Source organism: Vipera berus (assembly GCF_964194415.1).
Source record: "Vipera berus genome assembly, chromosome: 5".
NCBI lineage: Eukaryota > Metazoa > Chordata > Lepidosauria > Squamata > Viperidae > Vipera > Vipera berus.
In genome coordinates, this window is record NC_138207.1 from 13966549 (window position 1) to 13990202 (window position 23654).

The window sequence follows — 23654 nt, forward strand, 5'->3', positions numbered from 1 at the left end:
TCGCCACCCTCATCGCTGCGAGATAAGACCTAATATAGGTTCTTAACCGCAACCTGTCGGGTTCGGATCGGCTAGACCTCCAGCAGCTCTCTAGGCCCCGTTTCTGGCGCTTCATCTCCCGGAGCTCCGCGGAAAACCATGGAGCTCGCTGGGATCTGCGCCGGGTCAGGGGCCGCAAGGGTACAACCCGGTCAAGTGCCTCAGTGGCTGCCCTTCCCCAGGCTTCCACTAAGGCATCAGCCGAGCTGTGAGCAGTGGAGGCAGGTGGGGACCCCAGCGCCGCTTGGAATCTATCAGGATCCATTAAGCGTCTGGGGCGGTACCATCTAATTGGCTCCGTACCCCCACGGCGGGGGGTGGCAAAGCGGAAGACCAGCCGCAGGAGATGATGATCGGTCCATGACAGGGGCATAATAAATGGAGAGCCCCCACCTAGATCATCCAACCACCGTCTAGATAAAAAATCAGGTCAAGGGTGTGGCCTCCCTCATGAGTTGGCTCTGAAATTACTTGCGTCAGGTCCATGGCCGCCATGGAAGCCATGAACTCCCGAGCTAGCTCAGATGAACCTCCCAGGGATGGTAGATTGAAGTCTCCCAAAACTATAAGTTTGGGAAACTCAACCACCAAACCCGAGAGGATATCGAGCAGCTCGGGCAGGGCTGCCGCTGTGAGACTAGGCGAAATGTACACCAGCAGCAAGCCCAACTGCGCCCCAGGACCAAATCTCATGAAGAGAGACTCACACCCGACTATCTGAGAAACGGTGGCCTCCCGCGGACATAAGGTCTCCCTAATGGTAACCGCCACTCCCCCACCCCTACCTTGAGCTCGTGGCCGGTGTAGCACCCGGAAACCTGGTGGGCAGAGGTCAACCAAAGGGACCCCACCCTCTGGGCCCAACCAAGTCTCCGTGATGCAGGCCAGGTCCGCATGCTCACCCTCAACTAAATCCCTAACGAGGGGAGCTTTATTAACCACGGACCTGGCATTCAGGTACACCAGCCAGAGCTCAGGAGGCTGCACATCCCCGCTCCCGGGACCTCGGGGAAGAACCAGAGGGTCGGAGCGCCTCACCGCTTGAAGACAGCGGAGACGGCCCTCCCGGTAACGATATGGCCCCCTGTCTATCCGCCTGCTGCCTTTCCCCGTCGTGGGAATTGGTAGTCCCACGACCCGCTCAAGAGCCCCAGATGTAACCACAACCCGCTCCCCCCGAACGCCGTCAGACCCAGGCCTGGCCTGCAACAAAGTTGTTTGGCTACCCCCCACCGCCAGACAACCACTACCCCCCACCCCCCTCCCCAACCCCCTAAAAAATTTAGCTAAAAAATTAACCAGGGGCCTCTTATTAGGTTTATATCGAGAGCCCCTGGCCTTTCCCGGCCATAAGGTGCTGTAGGGCTTCATAGAACCAGTCAATTTCATCCTCTTCAGCACTGGTGGTTGGGGCACAGACTTGTACTACTGTGATATTGAAAGGTTTGCCTTGGATTCGCACTGAGATCATTCTGTCATTTTGGGGATTGTATCCCAGTATTGCTTTTCCTACTCTTTTATTGACTATGAAGGCTACTCCATTTCTTCTGAGGGATTCTTACCCGCAGTCGTAAACCTTCTAAAGCTAGTTTTTACATTAGGATGTATCCAATGCAAAGTAGACTGGAATTACAATTGTCTATGACTTGGAAGATGTACAGGTAGTCCCCAACTGAAGACCAGAGGTGGAACCATTTCCATTGCTAAGCAAGGCAATTGTTAAGTGAGTTATGCTTGATTTTACAATCTTTTTTCCACAGTTGTTAAGCAAATCACTGCAGCTGATTTGTGGATCACACAGTAATCGAGCAGATCCCGCTTCCCCCATTGACTATGCTTGTCAAAAGCCAACTAGGAAGGTTGTCAATGGTGATCATATGATTCAGGGAGGCTTGCAATAGTCCTAAATACATAGCAGCTGCCAGTCACTGGAGCTTTGATCTTCTGATCATGGATGTTCAAAGGTCCTTAGTGTGAAAACTAGTCATCACTTTTTTCAGTGTCACTGCAACTTAGAATGAAATGGATGTAAATCAAGGACTACGTGTACTTTTCTTACTGCAACCATATCACATGAAACAGAATTCAGGTTTGGCTTATTATCTTCTACAGTTTGAGGATTATTTTCATACATGCCATCACCAATCCCGCAATACATATGAGAAGAAATTTTGAATTAATGCAAATTGCAAGCTGAATATTGCTATTGGAGTAAAGTGAGAACAGATGCTAACAAACCCAAACTTTAACACACTTCAAAGATTAAAATTGAATTAGGCCCCAAGGGTATTTATAGTTTCTGGGAAGATTTTAGGCCTGAGTTTATTTTATGGTATCAGGAAATATAAGTATCTAAATCTGTTTTATTATGCTAATCTATTGCATATCCCTGTTTGGTCCTGGAGATGATAATACTTGTCACAAGGAACCAGGAGAGAACAGTAGGTGCTGTAGGGCTTCATAAAACTTCATCCTCTTCAGCACTGGTGGTGGGGGCACAGACCTGTACTACTGTGATATTGAAAGGTTTGCCTTTGATTCGAACTGAGATCATTCTTTCATTTTGAGGATAATATCCAAGTATTGCTTTTCCTACACTTTTATTGACTATGAAGGCTACTCCATTTCTTCTGAGGGATTCTTGCCTGCATTAGTATACCTGATGGTCATCTGAGTTAAGTTCACCCATTCCTGTCCATTTTAGTTTGCTGATTCCTAAGATGTCGATGTTCAGTCTTGTCATCTCTTGTTTGACCACATCCAGCTTTCCTTGATTCATGGATCTTATATTCCATGTTCCTATGGAGAAAAAAAATCTTTACAGCATCGGACTTCCCTTTCACCACCAGATACATCCACAGCTGAGTATCCTTTCAGCTTTAGCCCAGTCGCTTCATTCTTTCTGGTGCTACTAGTAGTAGCCCTCTGCTCTTCCCCAGTAGCATATTAGATGCCTTCCAACCTGAGGGGCTCATCTTTCAGCATCATATCTTTTTGCCTTTCGGTACTGTCAATGGGGTTTTCATGGCAAAGATACTGGAGTGGGTTGCCATTTCCTTCTCCAGTGGATCACGTTTTGCAGGAACTCTCTGCTATGTCCTGTCCATCTTGGGTGGCCCTGCATGGCATAGCTCATAGCTTCATTGAATTATGCAAGCCCCTTTGCTACGACAAGGCAGTAATCCATGAAGGGGATGCCTAACATAGATAATGTCAATACATGTTAAAGGTAGCTTTAACAATCATTAATAATAGAATAAGATATGTAGTTTTCAGTTTCAACTTTACATTCATCACATAAAACAATTCAGCTTATACTAACATTGTATGTTTTCTCTTGTAAAAACCCAAATTATTATCCTTAATATTAGTATGTGCAAAATCCAGATAAATAACCATCCAACAAAATATTTTAAGAGCACTTTTCACCATGAGTAGCATATTAATGTATTATTGGTTTCTACTAAACTGAACAATCCTTTGATAAACAATGGAAGATTTAAAACAACTAATATATATTCAGGTGGGGAGAAAAATAAACTTCTTCACTCTGTAACCTCAAACACAAATGGCGATTGTAAATCAGATCCAAAGAATATTTTTTTAAAAGCAAGGATTAAATTTATATCCTGTAAAGCATTGGCCATTTGGACTTTTGGCATAGTGAATACTTAAGAAATTGGCAGGCATGAAAGATCAGGTTTACATATGAAGGCCTAATTAACCTACTCATGCCTATGTCCAAGAATATTCTTAGGAATAGTTAACACCTGCTTGGACTTAGATAAGGAACTAGAATTTTAGAATAGAATAGCTAATATCTAGAATAGAAGAGACCTGGAAGGAACCTTCGAGGTCTTCTAGTCCAGCCACCTGCTCAAGAAGGAGAACCTATAGCATTTCAGATAAGTGACTGTCTAGCCTCTTCTTAAAAACCTCCAGTGTTGGAACACCCACAATTTCTGAAGGCAAGCTGTTCCTCTTGTTAATTGTCTTCACTATTAGGAAGTTTCTCCTTGATTCCAGGTTGCTTCTGTCTTTGATTAGTTTCCAACTATTGTTTCTTGTCTTGCCCTTTGAACCTTTGGAGAATAATTTGACCCCCCTCTTTTTTGTGGCAGCTCCTCAAATACTGGAATATTGCTATCGTGTCACCCCCATTTCTTCTTTTCTTTAGACTAGCCAAACCCAAATCCTGCAGCCATTCTTCATGTTTTAGTCAATGGAGTTAAAAACTTCACTAGAGGTTTTTAAAAAGAGATTGGACAGCCATTTATCTGAAATGGTATAGGACAGCGATGGCGAACCTTTTAGAGACTGAGTGCCTAAATTGCAACCCAAAACCCACTTATGTATCATTGGGTGCCAGGTGGGCGTGGCCCATTGGGTGGGCGTGGCCCATTGGGTGGGCGTGGCTCATTGGGTGGGCATGGCCCATTGGGTGGGCATGGCTGTGGTGGTAACGGCAGACTGGGTGGGACTAAAAAGTTCAATCAATTCCAACTTTGCAAGATCTCTTTTTCCCACGAAAAGTTGAGATTGATTGATTGATTGATCTTTTTTTTATTTTTGCACACGGTGGTAGAGGCCTAAAGCGAAAAGGTTTTACTGCAACAGAGAGAGTTGTCAATGCCTTTTATTTCTTCCCCTCCCCTTCTTCACACCTTTTTTGTTTTCTCTTTTTTGACTGCTGTCCCCTTCTATTTGCTTTTATATTTTCATATTTTATGTTATAAATGAAAAAAAACAAACTAATAAAAATGCATTTAAAAACAAACACAAGGCTGAAGCTACTGATGAGATATATGGGATTTGCCTGACATTCCAATGTTTTTTAAGGTCCTTTTTGGATTTCCTGATTTACTGGAAACTGGAATTTCCCTTGCTATATTTTTATTGTTTTTTTTCCATATGAGCATGTAGTATATTGAATACCATATAAGATAGCTTAGATGAATGGAGCACAGAAGAAAAGTACATGATTTCTTCACTGTAGAAAGATGACATCATCTGAAATTTCTGTAAAATTGCTTGAATTAATTCTCTCAATTGCATACTAAAAAGTCTGCAGTAAGTAAGAGGGAGCCTGCAGGGTGTAAGAAGATTGGGAGTGAAATGGATGTGTTAGGCTTCACTGTGATTTAAGGCACTCATATTGTCAAACTTCACAGCAGGACTTGGCAGTAAATTTCAGCTTTTCAGGAATTGGTTTACTTGAGAGAAGACTCACAGACACCACTCAGCTAAATTAGTCTCTTCTTGTATACAAGACTGAAGTAACAAACATATAGCTGATTTGCCTCTAGTAGGCAAAGAAGTCAATGCTTGTATAGAAATCTGTGTTCTATAATTTATTTTTTTAACATTTTTCCAAGTTCAAAGATGTTTGATAGTTTGCCTAGTAGCTCAGTGATGTACAGTATATGTAATGGATCTCTATAACCCAAGAAACATTGGTTATTACACATTTCATGTAATTCAGGGTGTATATGGCCATCCAACTCAGACATCTGGATCCTATAAGGTGACTTTTTTTCACTGAAGATACAGTGTGAGATGGGAGACCTTCCTGAAAGCGGATGGTCTCATACGTAAACCAGTTCTGTGCCATGTAAGGCTTTATAGCTGATAACCACTATATATGACCTCTTTAAAATCTTGGAATCCTCAGATTTCAGAAATCAGATCATTTTTTTCTCTTTGGGAAAATTAAGAAAACTGCTTTTCTTTCAATTATTTCCAAAAATAAGCACCAAAGGTTTAGGCCTTCTGTAGCCTAATTTACGGTGCGACATAAATTAAAAAGAACATTTCTGGCCAAAAGAAAGTCATTCACCTTTGCACCCTTGCTTTGTGACTTAGTTCAGGCATAAGCCAGTTGAGTTTCAGTGTTTTAAATGAAGAAAAACCCATGTACCCTGACATTACTTTGATGAGAAGAACTGAGAACTTCTTTTAAAAGAAAGTGGTGGCACTTTTCAGAATTTTACAGGCTGGCCAAAAAAAAAAGAGAGAGAGAGAACCAAGTGTACAGGTAATTCCAAATAAAATCAGTTAGCAATTTAGGTCAATTGCTACCTATGTATTTGAAGGAGTGGAACTCTGCTGTGAGATGGGCCTATGGACAGATGCATCCAATTTTTTCCCTCAGTTAAACATTGTTTACTGCCTATTATTGGAGCTGTGGCTACATTCAACCATTCTTGATTCAGAGAGGAAAAAGGCCCATCTCTCAAAAGAAAGATTAACAATAGGGCAGCAGAACTGCCATAGAGGTTGTGGCAGCTGGCTCATAGGTGGTCCCTGGTTTTTCTTTCATCCTGTGGTGCTTTTCTAAATCTAGGAACTGGCAGTGATTCTTTCAGCGAAATTCTGAAAAAGGACATGGGGAGATGCCAAAAAGAAAAAAAGAAAAAAGAAAAGAAAATTAATATGATGGAGCTTGTTTTAATGATCAACTTTAGTCGTCATAGGAAGCTTTCTTTCTTTCCATTTGGGGAGCTCTTAAATGGCTTCTAAATTTAGGAGCCAGCGACAAAACTCATGATTCACTGAGTCTAACAATAGTTCTGTTTGTTTAACTGGCTTGCTGGTTGTGAACTGGCACAAGCCAGCAGTCATCCAATAGGTCTTGCTGGGATGGCACTTCATGTGTTTAACTCAATGCTCTGAACCCCATGCATTTTGGAGGGAGAAAAAAAGGACGGAGCTGAACGATTCAAGTTGGCTCTTTGTTAAATCCTTTGTTCATTTTTTTTGAAGGGAAGGGAGAGGTCCTGAACAGTCATAATTTCTTCCCATGATACATACAGTCCATGGTACAAAAAGCCAGCATTTGAAGAAGATTTAAAAGATCTAATCCAGCGGGAACTTTTGACTGAATTCTACAAACTGTAAAAGTCTGTCTGCCAGTCCATCAAAACTCTGACATAAATCTACTTATTGCAAAAAAAAGTTAAACATTAATCTATCAAACAGCTGATAGTCTACATTTAACTAGGTACTCGGTGAGCAACCGGCCTGCTTTGAAGAAGAAAAGGCAAACGTGTAGAAAAAAAGAAAGGTGGTAAAAAAAAAATCTCCTCTTGATCTAAAGATAGTTCAGCAATATCTTGAGTTTGGTTTTTCATTTTCTACTTAGGGTCTCAATAACATGGCCAAAATCAGCCCTAAAGGTAGTGAAGATGGAAACAAGCATTTTGGTTTGCAAGATGAGATTGCACTGTTACAGTATTATATTTCATTAGAATGTTGCCATTAATGCTGGAAGGGGAAGGAACCATAATCATGATTTTCATCTTAGCAATACATTGGGGAGGAGTGGCAGAGAGTATGAATTGCTGGAATAGACATGATCTTCATGAAAGTCTCTGTAACTACAATTACCTGCTGTTTCTCATTCATTACTATTAAAAGCTGTCAGTTATTATGTGCTGCTAGAAGTGGCAGTGTATGTTCCCTTATGGCTTTTCCCCCCTTTTAAAAGTATGTTTAAACAGATATGTTTCAATCTGCAGTGTGCCATGCCAATTTTCACTTTAAGGTTTTAGCATCAACCTCTTTATTATAGTCCCTTGCTCAGAAGTCATAAGAAAATTCAAACTCTTCCATAGTTAAAAATATTCAGCAATCCTGTCCATGCATTCAGACATTTGGGATTTTTGTGTATGAATCCTGCCTCCTGTGTGTTTAATGCTACCAGATCTGAGCTGCAAAAATGCAGATGACCTCTAAATGGTACCAAAAGGAAAGTGGCTCTTTGACACCATATATTAGTTGCTTAGATTTTTGCAATCCAGATCTGGGTTACATATGAGTGTTATTGTATGAATGTAACAAATAAAGCAGCATTATCCATAAAGATTTGCCGCCCCACATTTGCTGTGACTGCTGTGGTTCTGTTCATAACCCATTGGCTGGTCCAATGAGATAATAGCATTCAGGAAACATTCAAGTTGAGAGACAGCTGTATGGTTTGTCTAATACAGGGGTGGGTAATTCATTTTCCCAAAGGACAATATGAAAACTTGGACTGTTGTGGAGGGCCAAACCAATAGTGCTGTGAAGATGCATGCACACAAATACATAAATAGGGGGAAAAAGAGCAGTTGCCTTCAAAGTAAAAACAATACATGTGGGTTGGACAGGGACAGCCAAATGGATGTGGCCCAGGGGCTATAAAATGCCCAGGTTTGGTCTAATATATATGTTGCAATAATCTTTTGGAACCAGCCCTGGGTCTGGACTGAATCTAAAAATATGATTGCATAGGAAACTATGTCTTAGTTTCTATACTGTAGATGAAAAGAAAAAAATCTGAAGCCTTTAAGGCACATTCCAAGTGCTGTGTGACTAGGAAGAGAATGGGTGCTCTATATGAATTATTTTAGGATGCTGCAGTTCTCTTTTTCAGTCTTAATCAATTTGAGTCAGAAATCATATATTATTTTTATGCTTAGCTCTTTCATGGCTACATCCTTATCCCCTCTTGTAAGTCTGATTAATTGTTGCATAGATTAAATGTTTAATGTTTAAAAGGTGCTGCAATGCAAGGACACTTCATTGCTTTGTCAAGCCACCAAGAGGCTAAGGCTTCAGTCATTCCTGTGGTGCAAATTTATGTTATTTGATCACAGCAAGCATTCCTTCAGGGTTGGGCTGTGAGCTTTGTTTAGCCTGGGAAACATTCTGGAGTGAGGTTTTCAGATAACTTTACACAAAGTGGTAGCCTTGGCTTTCATTTGATCCAAGTGAGAAAATAGTGAAATACGTGTTCAAAAAACCTGTTAATCCTACTGAGGGTTCATTCTGCATTCAGATGAGATGAGAGTGAGACAACCAGCTCTAAGCCTCCTTGTTCAATGCAGCCACAAAGAAGGCCAGGATCTTTGGGTTGGCCAAATGTAGACTGACTGACTCATGTGCTTGGATCATTTTTATCTTGTTGCAAAGCCAATTATCACACAAGGCAATAAATTATGTATAGCAACAAAGAGGTGCTCTTGGGACTCATGTCACAAATCAGAATAACAGAATAACAGTTGGATGGGACCTTGGCGGTCTTCTAGTCCAATTACCAAGAGCCTTCATACACAATTTAGCATGGCTTTTATACACTCCCCCCCAAAAAAAAAGCATGATCAACAAGCAATAGACAACAAGCAGTAAATGATTTACTGTAGGAGATGACCAAGCTAAGCCCAAGGGAGAGATCAAATGCCTTCATGCCCACAAGAGATCTAAGTCCAGCACACCAGAAATTCTGTTGACTCTTATCTACCACCAAATTGCTTTGACTGTTAGTAGTTCAGATTCTTGTAGAGAGCTTTAGCATACAATAAACTGATGTATTCATTTGAACAGCCCGTAGTCCTGATTTCCTGTGTTTGATGTGAACATCCCTAGTAGAGAACAGCTCTTCCAGAAGATGGGTTCATTACTAAAATATTGTAGCCTATTCTGTTTCTAACTGATGAGGATGGCAGCTGATTTTGCAAAACTTTCTAGCTAATTTATCTACAAAGGGAAAGGGAAGTCAACCTTGAATCTACCAATAAGAGACAGGAATGTATTTTTCATTGATAATGACAGCCACATGATCCCTCCAGGAATGTGCAAGGCACAGTGAGGACCCAAAAGGAGAACAACCAAGAACAAGAAGAGACAAATAAGGTTTTCTAATAAAATGGGGTTTGTGGGGTTCTTGTGCTCTCTGAGTTTAGTTGTTTTCTTTATATATATATATATATATATATATATATATATATATATATATATATATATATATATATATATATATATATATATATATATATATATATATATATATATATATATATATATATATATATATATATATATATATATATATATATATATATATATATATATATATATATATATATATATATATATATATATATATATATTTGTTCTTATATACCGCCCTTCTCCTTCTCCTATATATATAGGTAAAGGTAAAGGTAAAGGTTATATATACAAGTTTTATTGATTTTTTAATATTTACATATACATGTATTTGTGAAGCAATATGGTGGTTGGATAGTCAAAATAACAAATAACAAGTTGTAAATAGTTCAGGTTGCATCAACAGGGATTCCCTCTCGGATTCCCTTAGTTATCACATAGTCAAAATAGTCAAGTTAATACATTTCTAGTTGTAACCTAGTCAATTAACAAATTTTTCAATATATTTTCACTAATACATATCAATATCCTGTTTTTAAATTTTATCTAATTGCAATAGAATATTCTAGAATAGCCTATAACGTACAAAAGAAAATTTAATTTTTGGGTAACCCACAATTCCCTATTTCAATAAAGAATAATTCTCTTAGCTACAAAACTTACACTGTTCATTACAAAACATTCTTATGTTTTACCATTAAAATCTAGTTTTCATCTTAACAAATCACCAATTATTAGAAAGATACTTTTTGTCTTAACCGTTCAACAATTATTAAAATACTATCTTTTGTATATACAATTCTAGATTCTATAATATAGTTCAAAAGTAACAACTAATATAATCTGTAAGTCGTCTTAACCATACATCATTTGTTAAAATACTATCTTTCAATATATCATTCCACATTCTATAATATAGTTCAGAATTATATTCTAAAAGCTTACTTTTGTTTTCCCTTACAGATCTAAAACCTAAATGTAAAATCAATTATATTTTTAGAGATTCCTCTTAATCCATTGAAAAGTGGATCTATCTTTAGGAATCCCAAAAAAGAAGCAAGTTCAGTTTTTTTAAATCTAACTCATGCCTTCCTTTTGTGCCAATCAGGCTTCCCTTTTGGCGTCTTTAAATTCTCAAATGTATCTCCCTTTCTTCCTATACCCCTTATTTGAATCCAGGGAGAGTATCCAAATGTCAGTTTTGCAAAGAAAGTGTCCCCTTTGTAACCATTGAAGTTTTGCTTTAATAATTCAATTTTTGATGATTGATGTAATATAGTTGTCATTAAATCAGGCACATCTCTTTCTTCTTCCAATTTCATCTAGATTAGGTAGAAAGTAGTAGCTGGTGTGATGGTTATCATTTGGTTAGTTGAATTCTCAATAAAGTATATTTGAAGGCCTTTAATGTCTTCACTTTTAATATTGCTTTCTTCAGGTGCTACTGCTTTTTGAGTTGTAAGTTTTGTAGTTGACATTGAAGTTTGGACTTAAGATTCTCTGTAGGTTGCATTTGTTGTTCTTTGAAATCTCCTATTTTAGTGTTAGTTTCCACTTCTTCTATTTGCTCTTGGATTATTATTTCCTCATTTAAGGTCAGAATTTGATTTGGTGGCTTTAAGTTGTCAGATTTTTCTTGCAGTTTGGCTTTAATTTGCTCTGTCATTGCCAAAATTGTGTCCATTATCAGTTTATAATCAAGTGGTGGGATATATTCATCCATTTCTTTGTTGTTTGCAGCTAAATCTTCCATGGAGGCTATTTTAATAATAGTCAAAGATTATCCACCTCCAAGAGTTGTATTCAGTGCCAGGTGTTTCCACACTTATCTTTAAAATTAATGTCAAGGACTGCTCTGTTATTCAGTCAGCTCTCACAACAGGAGAAAAGTTACTTGCTGAATCACGTTTTGCCACAAGATGTCATCAACAGCATATAAAATGCAATGTAAAAAAATCTTTTTTTCCCAAATTAATATAAAACATTTGTAGCATTAGTCCCATTTTTTCTTTAATTCACAGCTTAGAGAGGAAATAGGGTAGTAGATCCCCACCAAAAAATAGGAGCTTTTTAGTAAATGCAAATAAAATTACTTAATTTATTTGCTGAATTACTTGAATTTCTTTAAGGCTTTAAGATTTGTTCCCAGAGTAGATATTCGCTGTTTTTTCAAAAAGTGGGGAACGAATTTTCAGGAAAGTCTCTCAGGAAAGTAGTTAAGAGAGTAAGAAAGGTAAAGTCTCACCCAGGTCCTCCAGATTGTTTCTTAGTGCTAGGTAGTGCTTTTGGCTTTCAGCAGGGAACAGCTTAATAATCGGCCATCTTTATGACCGGTCTCTTCTTCTTCAAGCCAAAGGGGTTGTCCTGGATTCAAGTGGACAACTGAAAGGTAAGGCCTCCTCTTGGTAGTTGCCCCTCCAGGGTGATTTTCGACCCTTTTCAGGGTCCTCCAAAAAAGAAAGAACGGACGGCAGGAAGCAAACTGTTCCTGTGCGTCCGGAAGTGCTGTGCGCGCAAACCGGAAGCCAAGTTTAGTTGTTTTCCTGCAGACCTTTCATTACCCAACAAGGTAACATCATCAATTGTAACAGCTGGGTAACAAAAGGTCTTCAAGAAAGCAACCAACTTCAGAGAGCACCAAGGACCCCACAGTTCAACCCTGAGCTACAAATATCCTTTATTGGAAAAATTAGGTTTCTCTAGCTGAAACTAGCTATATCATCACATGCACAACTTCTTCCTTCTTTACCTCACACAGTTTTACAGTTGTTGTTTTTAAGTACAAGCAAGATATTTGCATAAGATTCCCATCTTTCCAATAAAGGCAAGTTACAGATGGGAGAAGGCAAGGCCTCATTTAATATATCCAACTGACTGGAACTGCTGACAGCATACTTCTATGGGTCATGCTTTGCATTCTAGCAGCTATGTATCACTAAAATTGTATTCATGCAAGACACTTACCTTGCTTTTTGGTATAATCCATTTTGTGGATTTGCACATTATAGTAAACCATACATGGATCAAGGTGGCTGGATGTTTGCAGCATGTTAAACAAGAAAAAAAAAGCTTAACTAAAATTTAACCTATCATTTGAATGAATCAGCCAGATGTTTAATTCACCTGTTTAAACCTATTACATGAAGAATGCATGCAGTATTTTTTTAAAAAAAGTCAGGTCAGCTTTTCTCACCACTAAAATTAGCATAGAAATAATCTCCACGTATCAATATAATTAATGTAAAAATAACAATTTAAATCTAGAGGGCAACGAAACACCACAAGGTAGGACATGAATAATCACCCTTCAAATTAAAATTCAATTTGCTCAACACAGGTTGCATGACAAAATGTGTCTTAGTCCACTGCTGGAAGGTGAGCTGGAAATGTTAGAATTAGGACACAGTTTTGCTCTGAAAAATCAGCCGTGTCTAATCAAAAGCATGTAGGACTAGGAGTTTTCTCTAAGTCCTTGAAAGTATACAACGTCCTTGCAAGACTTCAAAAGGAGGCCTTAGCCAAGACATATACCTACACATACACACACACATAGAGACAGACAACCATGGACATTTTTGCAGTGACTATTGAATTAAATTAATGGGCCGTGGTGGCTCGGCAGTTAAAGATGCTAAGCTAGTCAGTTGGAAAGCTGATGGATCAGGTTCAAGACCCAGGGGCCACATAACGGTGAGCTCCCATTACTTGCTCCATCTCCTATTCACCTAGCAGTTCAAAAGCATGCAAATGCAAGTAGATAAATAGGTACTACTTTGGTGGGAAGGTAACAGTGTTCTATGAGCCTTGCCTTTTAGTCACGCTGGCCACAGAAATGTTTTTGGAAATGGAGTTGAGCATTGCCCCCAAGAATCAGATATTTTTGTTCATGTATTTAAATGCTGGGTGAATTGCAACCTAGGTAAATAGCATTTCTAGATAATTCTTGAGAAGGTACATCCAATTTTACTTCTCCTACTATTCCAACTTTACTTCTCTTACTATTCACACTTTAGTCCTCCCAGTTAATATTCCCAACTCCTTCTAATGTATGGGCTGTTTACACAATGTCTTAACTAGATCAGCTATGGACTTAACAGTTACTTTCACATAATAAGCTACACATGGTTAGTGTTAAACTTTATTAGGTTTTTCTCTTATCTTAGTATACAGTACAATCCAAACTATTTGATTAATCCAATTAACCTAACTTTATTAGGTTTTTCTCTTATCTTAGTATACAGTACAATCCAAACTATTTTCAAGAAATTGAAAAGTTACTTTCAAAAAGGGCCAATATTTCAAACAAATAAAAATCATTCTGGATTTCTTCTGAAAAAGATGTAATTTCCAATAATCAAAATTCTTCGAAGCATTTTAATCCTTAAAAAGAATCCTCCTTTTTAATAGGATTTTTAAAATGTTGATTTCTGATTTTTAAAACTCATGATCTCATGACATTACAGAATTTGCCAGCAGCCCTGGAATATAATAGTAGGGAAATTTTTATGCCTTGTTTTAGAGGGAACAGCACTTATGTTTGATAGAAGATATGGAGAAAAAAAAAATCTTTATTGTTTGGGTGGTAAAAATAAATGTCCTGAAAACTTTACATGGTCAGAAATTAGATAGCTGCTATAAAATTCTTCATCTTAAATGCATTAATAAATAACAAAAATACCATAGGGGAAATCATTTTAAGAGATTGCATAGCACAGTATTTTCTAAAAACAAACTAATAACATCAGCTGTAATCTTGATCTAGCAGTCTTTCTAAGAAGAAAATATGTCATCTTATTGAGCTAAACACTGTTATAAACGGACAGAATAAAAATGATGAGCAGTGAAGAAATAATTTTGGAGAAAAAAATATTGGTTAATTTGCAAGCCAGATCCTTCTTTAGATTATGGAAGACTACAGTATAACAATGACAACTGTAATAATGGACATGAAGTTCTTTACTTTATATAAGCCAAGCATTACTTTAGAAACAGGAATGGTAAAACTACAAATCCAGTTTGGATCACCTTTCACTGAAAAAGAGCAAAGCGTGGCAGTGGGTGCACTATTGGGGCTAGGTCATCTAGGAGAAATTGTAGCATTGTGGTTGCTAAGATTCAACAACCACTTGATGGCACATAATCAAGCAATACAGGTCATTCTCGACATACAACCGCAATTGAGCCCCAAATTTCTATCGCTAAGTGAAACATTTGTTAAGTGTGTTTGTCCCATTTTACGACCTTCCTTGCCACAGTTGCTGAGTGAATCACTGTAGTTGTTAAATTAGTCAAACTGTTGTTAAGTGAATCTGGCTTCCCCATTGACTTTGCGTGTCAGAAGGTTGCCAAAATTGATCACATGACCCCAAGATACTGCAACTGTCACAAATACATGTCAGTTGCCAAGCATCTGAATTTTGATTACATGACCATGGGGATGCTGCAATCGTCGTAAGTGTGAAAAACAGGTCAAAGGTCACTTTTTTCACTGCCATTGTAACTTTGAATGGTCACTAAACAAGCTGTTGTAAGTTGAAGACTGCCTGTAATCAGTTACAATGGTTAAATAATTGCCTTAAGTTTCTATGTCTCCAATCCCTACGTTCTCTAAACATTTCTTTGCACTTAAAAAAAGTGTCTGCATTTATCTGTGTGTTTGATTTTGGAATTTTATGAGATTTGGGTTTTTGTGAGATTAAAGAAAGAGAAGCCAACATAATCTCTGTAACAATTCATTCCAGAGTAGATAAATATAATACTCTATAACCTATTAAAATGATACTATACTATATGCTATACTAATTTGGGAGGACGGTACTATTTGTCATCTAATATATTAAAATATGCATTTAGCAGACCTCTCCATGAGAAAGATGCTGCTTTTTTGATAAAATTCCATTATATATTCCAATATATATATATATATATATATATATATATATATATATATATATGTATGTATGTATGTATGTATGTATGTATGTATGTATGTATGTATGTATAATATATAATGTATACTGTATACTATATATATATAAAGTAAGCAACCAGTAATGTTTTCTTAATCTTTCCAAATACTTCCTCTGCCTAAAAGGCCACTGTAATTCCAGGAAATCAGATATGAGCAAGAAAGCAACATATATTTGAAAAGTTTCTAAATCCTCTATAAATGACATATTTGATTAAGGGCCACATTTTTAACTGATTAAACTGCCTTAAATCTGAATCTTATATCGCTGTGTCAATATCTAAATGCCAAACAGTACTTGAGTAGAAGTCGGTGTATTTTAGAGGCTTCACAAGCCTTTGTCATTAGTCCTTTTATTTCTGATGTTTAGATGGTATGTGCCAATGGTTATGCAAACAAAATGACACAACGTTTTGTTAAAAGTTTGTAGAAGGTGATTGTTGCCTAAATAAATGAAATAAGTAATATTAAACTAGTCCAAAGACTTATCTAAGCTGACAAATATGTACAGGGATAGGGTTATTCTCTTCCACTGTTGCTCCATAGCAGCTAGTATTCAAATTGATTCCTTGCAAATATCGAGGTAGTAAACAGTCATCATGAATATCAGTCAAGATCTTCCATCACCCAGGACATGGTGGGCCCAAAGGTGCTTTCTCAAAAAGTCTTGATTTATTTTTCCTTGAAGCTTCTTCCATATGGAACTTATGAAATACACTGAGCCTTAAACAACACTACCTAAAAAATTAAGAAAGTCCAGTTGCCTTTTTGAAAGCATCTTTGGGTCATCATGAACAGTGATTATGAATGACTTATTTTCCATAATTTTTTCCTTAACCTTTAAGTGGTAGCCATCAGTACATTCAATGTCAATAAATTGTGATGTTTCCTACTCTTTCTTAAGATAATAAAAATCATAAGGAGCCCTCCCATTTCAGCTATTCATCAGTGCACTAGTCTCCATTAACCTCAAGAAGAGGGTCAGAACTCCAGGTCAAAAGAGAAATACATCTTGAATTCCAGTGTGAGGCAATTAAAATTTTACAGTTCTTCCAAGAAATCTATGCCTTTCCTATTCCCCTCCTCAACAAGCCAGAGATAAGAGGAAATATAAGAATAGTTTTCTCCCAAAGGTGCTTTTTGAAAAGGCAATTGGATTTTGTTTTTCCTTGAAGATATTTCACTTCTCATCCAAGAAGCTTCTTCAGTTCTGATTCATTCCATACTAATTAACTGCTTGGAGAAAGCTGGCATTGGCATGACCACATTATTTTATCATTCTGAACATCTGCAGATACAATTGCAGAAATAAGATATCCAGGACAGGCCTTATAGTAAGAGAAACTGAAGCTATATTCTTAAATAACAAATGCTAAGAACAGGGCTTTTTTTCTCATAGAACGCTCAGAATGGAGTTCCGGCACCTTTTTTGGATGGAACCTTATAGGGTAGTCAAGGCGGGTTGTATGACATTTGTGAGTTCTGGCACCTTTTTCTTTTACAAAAAAAAGCACTGGCTGAGAAGATCTTTATTAGCATACCACAATATATTTGTTTATTAAGCTTTTATGGGGGAGAAGTACTATTCTCCCAGGACTGAATTTCTGATTATTATCATTAAATTGATCACAAGCTATGGTATTTCCATTCTGCTAAAAATCTACTGCACTGATCTACTGCACCTGCCAGCATGATGGCCTGTGTTATATTTATTGCTTTTTATCTTACCTCAGGTTGAAAATAACTGCCCTATTTATTCAAATCCTACGTGAGATTATTTATGGTGGCAGAAAGTAGACTCACCTGAATAATTCAGAACAGTTGAAGAATGAATGAACATTACATGTATTTTTCCATACCGGTGTCCCAACACAGCTTTCATTAACCCCCAGTCCTCAAAATCTATTTAACTTCAAGACAATGCTAGCTGGGGATTATGAAAATTGAATCCAACCATCTTTTGTAATCTTCATGCACTCCAGGTAAAGAAACCTCTTGCCAAAGTTAGCTGCCAGCAGAAACATTAAGCGATGGTATGAAGCCCTTCTGTGAGGAACTGATATCACATGGAGATGATAGATAGATAGATAGATAGATAGATAGATAGATAGATAGATAGATAGATAGATAGATATGATAGACAGATGATAAATAACAGAGAGAGAGAGAGAAATAGATAGGCAGATAGATAGATTATTTTTTAAAAAAACAAACATTTACATAGCTGCCCATATTATAAAACTGGGTGGCTCTGAACGAACGAACGAACGAATGAATGATTATCCTGTTTTCTTCTGTCATGTCAATCAAGATAGACGCTACAGAAAAACTCCTCCTCTGATTAAGTTGGAGCCTTCCAATTCTCTCCTAGGCCCTGCGCAGTGTCCAATTCGGAACACAGAAGCTGTGTAGAGCAGCTGTTAAGTGACAGAAGAAATGAGCCTTGGACCACAAGCCTGTCATAAACATTGCACACTTAATCATGGAACATCTGCTTTTCCATTTCTTTTATGACAACCTTTGCCTTGTATTTAATCTAAAGCAGAATGATTTTTCTAATAGGTGCAACAGTGTTTCACAAATTGAAAAGTCTTCTTGCTAAAAATAAAATACACCAATGACAGGACAATTCAATTAGCAGAACCATTTCTTATTAAATAATGCGGGCAGGGCGGGGGAGAAATATAAGAAAGAATCACTGTAATTTTTGGCAAATCCAGAGACTACTCTGCCTTTGCGAAATTTAATTATTAGCAAATTAGTAGTGCTAATAACACAGAAGGGATTCCAAGATCCTGCTTCATTTTGGCAGATAATGAAAGCACCTGCCCCCCTCCAAAAAAAAACCCCTCCCCATTTTCCTTAAGGACAATGACAGGACTTAGAACACATTATCAAAGATATATTCCCAATTTTGATTTTTACTCATGACACCTATTTACACAAGGGAGTACCTTAAAATTAAATAATGCCAAAGTTTTATATAGTGCCAAACTTTGTTGAATGGGAGCAGTTTATCTGAACTTCAAGAAGGTTTCTGTTTTGTTTTGTTTTGCAAGAAGTTTATCTAGAAGTGCCAGCAATTGATTTGGCAACTTTCTATATGCTAAGAAATTAAATTATAGACTTTATTTTAATATTGTAAGAAATATGGATAGAACAATAGACAATCCAAGGATGCAGGTTAATAACTAAAGTCTAGTGATCTCCTTCTGGCTATCCTCCAGATCTGTGGACTTTTAACTTCCAAAATTCTCCAGACAGTGTGGCCATTACTGCAAAATTTTAGAAGTCTACACATGTAGAGAAGGCCAATGCTGAAAAAAAAATGTTGTTGCTTCTGGGTTAAGTGACTTTAAGGAAACATCTTTAAGCAGATTTCCATTTACAGTATACTGTGAATTTCAAGCACTATGTGTTGGATGCCTTATTTATTTCCATCATGCTAACCTCTCTGGATGGCTATTTGTTTGTATGACGCTCTTGAGTCCTGAAATGTAGTCTTGAATATTAAAATAAATCTTGCTTTTTGTACTGGGACCATATTAGATGTTTTAATGTTTTTAATTGTTTTAATGGTTTTACCTTTTTGTTGTTTTAAAACATTTTTAATATTTTAAATGTAATATATGTTTTTTGATTGTGAGCTGCCCAGAGTTGTTTGCTGAGATGGGCTTCTATAGAAATCAATCAATCAATCAATCAATCAATCAAATAAATAATTCAATTAATTGGATGAGAAATATTTTCGGATTTCACAGTGAAGTGTACTTTATTTATTTATTGGATTTTTATCCCCCTTTATTACTTTATAAGAAACTAAAGGTAGTAAATATATCTAATACTCCTTGCTCCTCCTATTTTCTCTATAATAACCCCATGAGGTGAGTTGAGCTGAGAGACAGTGAAAGTCACTCAGCCAATTTTCATGCCAAAAATGGGACTAAGAACTCTAAATTTCCTGGTAATTGGCCTAAAATCACTCTTCCAGTTTTCATGCCTAAGGAAGGCCGAGAACTCACAGTCTACTGGTTTCTATGCCAATACCTTACCCCTACATCAAATTGATTCTCATTACCAAGAGCCTTAAACAACACTACCTAAAATTCTTTAGGATAGATAGATAGATAGATAGATAGATAGATAGATAGATAGATAGATAGATAGATAGATAGATAGATAGATAGATAGATAGATAGATAGATAGATAGATAGATAGATAGATAGATAGATAGATAGATAGGCAGGCAGGCAGGCAGGCAGGCAGGTAGGCAGGCAGGCAGGCAGACAGACAGACAGACAGACAGACAAACAGACAGACAGATAGATAGATACCTAATATTTTCCTGCAAATACACGGTCTAGTTTTTTGTTTTGATTTTTGATCAACCAAGCATTGATTCATTGGTTGCAACAAGAACTGACTAACTAGCTTGTCACCTGTGCCTGATGGCGTACTTCTAATAGTCTGTATCAAACAAAGCCACATTGTCTTTAAGGCAAATTGAATTACTTTTATTTTGGCTCCATTTAGATTTATCCTTTAACTTTAGATTCATTTCTAAAGGGGCTAAAGGAGATGGGACATTGAGACATCCTTGATTAGCTTTTTACACATTATTAAAAATACAGAGGAAAGCATCTTGATCACCTCTCCTAGTCGCTGGGAAGGAAAGAGAGAGAGATCAAGATCTGCTGGTAATCCCAACAGATTATTCAGATTATGACCCATATGATTTCTTCTTTACAAAAAATTGCCTGACCTTAGCAACTCATGCCTCTTATCATCACCCAACTGGACTACTGCAATGTTCTCTAGATGGATTTAGTTTGCAGGTGACCTGAAGTTAAAAACCAATCATAAACACAAAGGCCACATACCTGGAGAGAAAGCCTATCTACATGGAAACATATCTATATTAGAGTTATAGCACTGCTCTTTAATCACTTTCTCCTTTTTCCCTTTTTTTAAAAAAAATGTTTTTGTTCTGGGGATGGTGGTCTCTGTTTATTTAAATAATTAAAGTGGTGAAGGGAAAACTGTGTTGGAGGTAAAGCCTTAACCTTTGCTATAATTGTCCTAATCTTAATCAGACAGTGTTGCTTATTATTAAAAGTTTTTAAAGGTTTGGACTAGGCAAACTAGAGCCTTGGTGGAGCAGTGGGCTAATGCCTCCTTAAGTAACACCAGCTGCCTGCAATTATTGCAGGTTCCCATCCCACCAGGCTCAAGGTTGACTCAGCCTTCCATCCTCCCGAGGTAGGTAAAATGAGGACCCAGATTGTTGGGGGCAATTAAGCTGACTTTGTAATAATGCCGCTTGGGGTGTGTGTGAAAGTCCTAATAAGAAGGCATATACATAGAATGAAGGCTACTGCTAAGCTTGTAAGCTGCCCTGAGTCTTCGGAGAAGGGCGGGATATAAATGGAATTAAAATAAAATAAAATAAAATAAAATAAATGCAGATACCATGAAACTGTTTGCCCTTAGAACACAAGAACAGGAAAAAAAAACCCTTGAAAATTGTTGCCTTCTGGAGAGTAGCAGATTGAAATACGCTGTTTTAACTTGTTGTTATCATTATCATCATTATCGTACTGTAATATACTACGCAAAGGACTTAGATATTTAAATATTTCTGTATTGCATTTTTTTCTTCTTATTTAAACTAAATTCTCAATGCTAGTAGCATCCATCCTTTTTTCTTTCTCCATCAGTTTTTTTTTCTTCCTCATTCATTTTCCAGGCAGGGTGTAATTTATACATTCACTATCCCTTACATTTAATTTTAAGGACAACCAGCCATCTTTCAAAGAAAAAAAGCAAAAAATCCACTATGCACAGCTCATGTTATTGTGAATATCACAATGATGTTTCACATTAATCCTCCTGCTGCAATTTCTTTGCTAAGCAGGAGACAGCAAGCATACATTTTCCTTTTCAATGGAAACATGACATGCACTTGGAGAGGACCGATGTGTCCAAATACTGTGCCAAAAACCTCTTGTTTCCCCTTGTTTCTTGCAAGAAATAAGAACATGAGTCAGCAGCTTTTGACAGCTACTTTCTTAATGTACAAGAATCTGCAGTGTAAAGCAGATTTTGTTTTCTGATTTACCAATCTAACCTAGCAACTTCATTTACAATTACCTCTAACATGGTTGAATCCTGGTATGAAAATTGCAAAGCCGGGACTCCAAGATGGTTGATGAAATAATCAGAATCCCCTTGCATTTGAATTGAACTAGCATTGGATTCCATGCATTTCTCTGGCCCAAGACAGGTGAACTTGTAGTTCTGGAACACACAAAATGCAATGTAAGATTAGGATCAGAAAGCACAGGTGCAAAAAAAAATGCCACTATTGCAAAGAAAAAAAAAGGCAAATGAATGTGAAGCATCCCCAAGCCAGGATCATCCAACACAGAGTTAATTGTGATGCCTAAGCTGCAAAACTGGAGAAAAACATAAATTTGGACATCATTAATGGCAATGGAACCAGTTGGTTGAACTTGCCTCTGTGGTCCTGCTCATAAATGTGCCAGTGAGCTGAGGAGAGAATATAGAGAAGAAACAGAATATTTGTAGCTCAAGATTGAACTGGGGATCCTTGGTGCCCTCTGATGATTTTCTTGCAGATGTGTCATTGCACCATTGCACTGATGATATTACCTAGTTGGTGATGAAACATCTGCAAGAAAACCTCCTAAGCTCAGAGAGCATCAAAGACGCCAGAGAAGAAACAAGATTTGGGAGAATTAGTGACAGACAATATAATTTCAAATGCAACAATGATTCTTTCTTTCTTTCTTTCTTTCTTTCTTTCTTTCTTTCTTTCTTTCTTTCTTTCTTTCTTTCTTTCTTTCTTTCTTTCTTTCTTTCTTTCTTTCTTTCTTTCTTTCTTTTTTCCCCAGTCTCTAATAAAAACTATCAGGCTTTCCATCACATTAAGTTTGTGATTGAAAAGTTTCATCTTAAGGAGATGTGGTGGCATAGTGGTTAGAATGCAGTATTGCAGACTAACTCTGCCCACTGCCAGGGGTTCAATCCCAATGGGCTCAAGGTTGATTCAGCTTTCCATGAGTACCTAGACTGTTGAGGCAATATGCTGATGTTGTAAACCACTCAAAAAGTGGTGTAAAGCACTGTGGAGTGATATATAAGTCTAAGTCACAGGTGTCAAACTGCTGGCTTGTGGGCCGGTTGCATCACATGGATGCCATGCCCACCCCAGCTCTGGCAATGCAAAAAAAGTTGTGATACGTTGCGACACATCATGTGATGTGGCAAGTTTGACACCCGTGCTCTATGTGCTATTGCTATTGCCTTCTCAAAAATTGTCAAGATCACTGTTCCCTAAACCTTTCCTCATGACCCAAGAGAATCCAGCAGCTTTTGATGCACCAGGTCAGATGCTTGGGTGGTGTGCTCATCATTTATTTATTTATGTTTTTGTAGACCAGCTCATTTCTTTTATCAAGTAAGCTAAGATAGGAGAGGTCAGCCTATGGGAGAGAAGCCATTCAAAATCAGGCTTTTATACTGAATATTAGTGCCACACTGTTCTGTCTTTGTCCCACCAGAAATATTCATTAAAAAGAATTGTAGGCCTCAGTTAGGCCCCAAAGGATATAGAGGTGCCTAAAAAAATGAAGGCATTTGTTTAGGAACCAGCTTTAACTCTTTGGCTTAAGTTGTCCATCCTTTTGAATGCCGTTTCAACAGCAAGAAAATAAATTCCTAAATTATTTGCCTCTGTGTTTTGCAGGCCATTTTCTCCAGCTTTTGCTACTCAATCTTCCAATTACTGTAACACTGCCAGATTTTATCAGGCATATGTATGGCATTTCTGGTAGCTACAACCCATCTTTTAAAGGATGTACTAGGAGAGAACACTACTACTATGGGAATTCATTTTAATTAGAGATTGCTGCTTGC

General features: G+C 37.5%; 1 protein-coding gene across 7 annotated transcripts in view; it reads right to left on the bottom strand.

Moving 5' to 3' along the window:
- Positions 1–23654, bottom strand: part of NAALADL2 (N-acetylated alpha-linked acidic dipeptidase like 2) — a 649741-nt gene that overhangs the window by 150411 nt on the left and 475676 nt on the right. For all 7 annotated transcript variants that reach the window (XM_081328125.1, XM_081328124.1, XM_081328126.1 and 4 more), the window contains one exon: positions 21867–22013. In XM_081328125.1, the coding sequence (XP_081184251.1) occupies positions 21867–22013 (147 nt within the window). The remainder of the gene's footprint in view (positions 1–21866; positions 22014–23654) is intronic.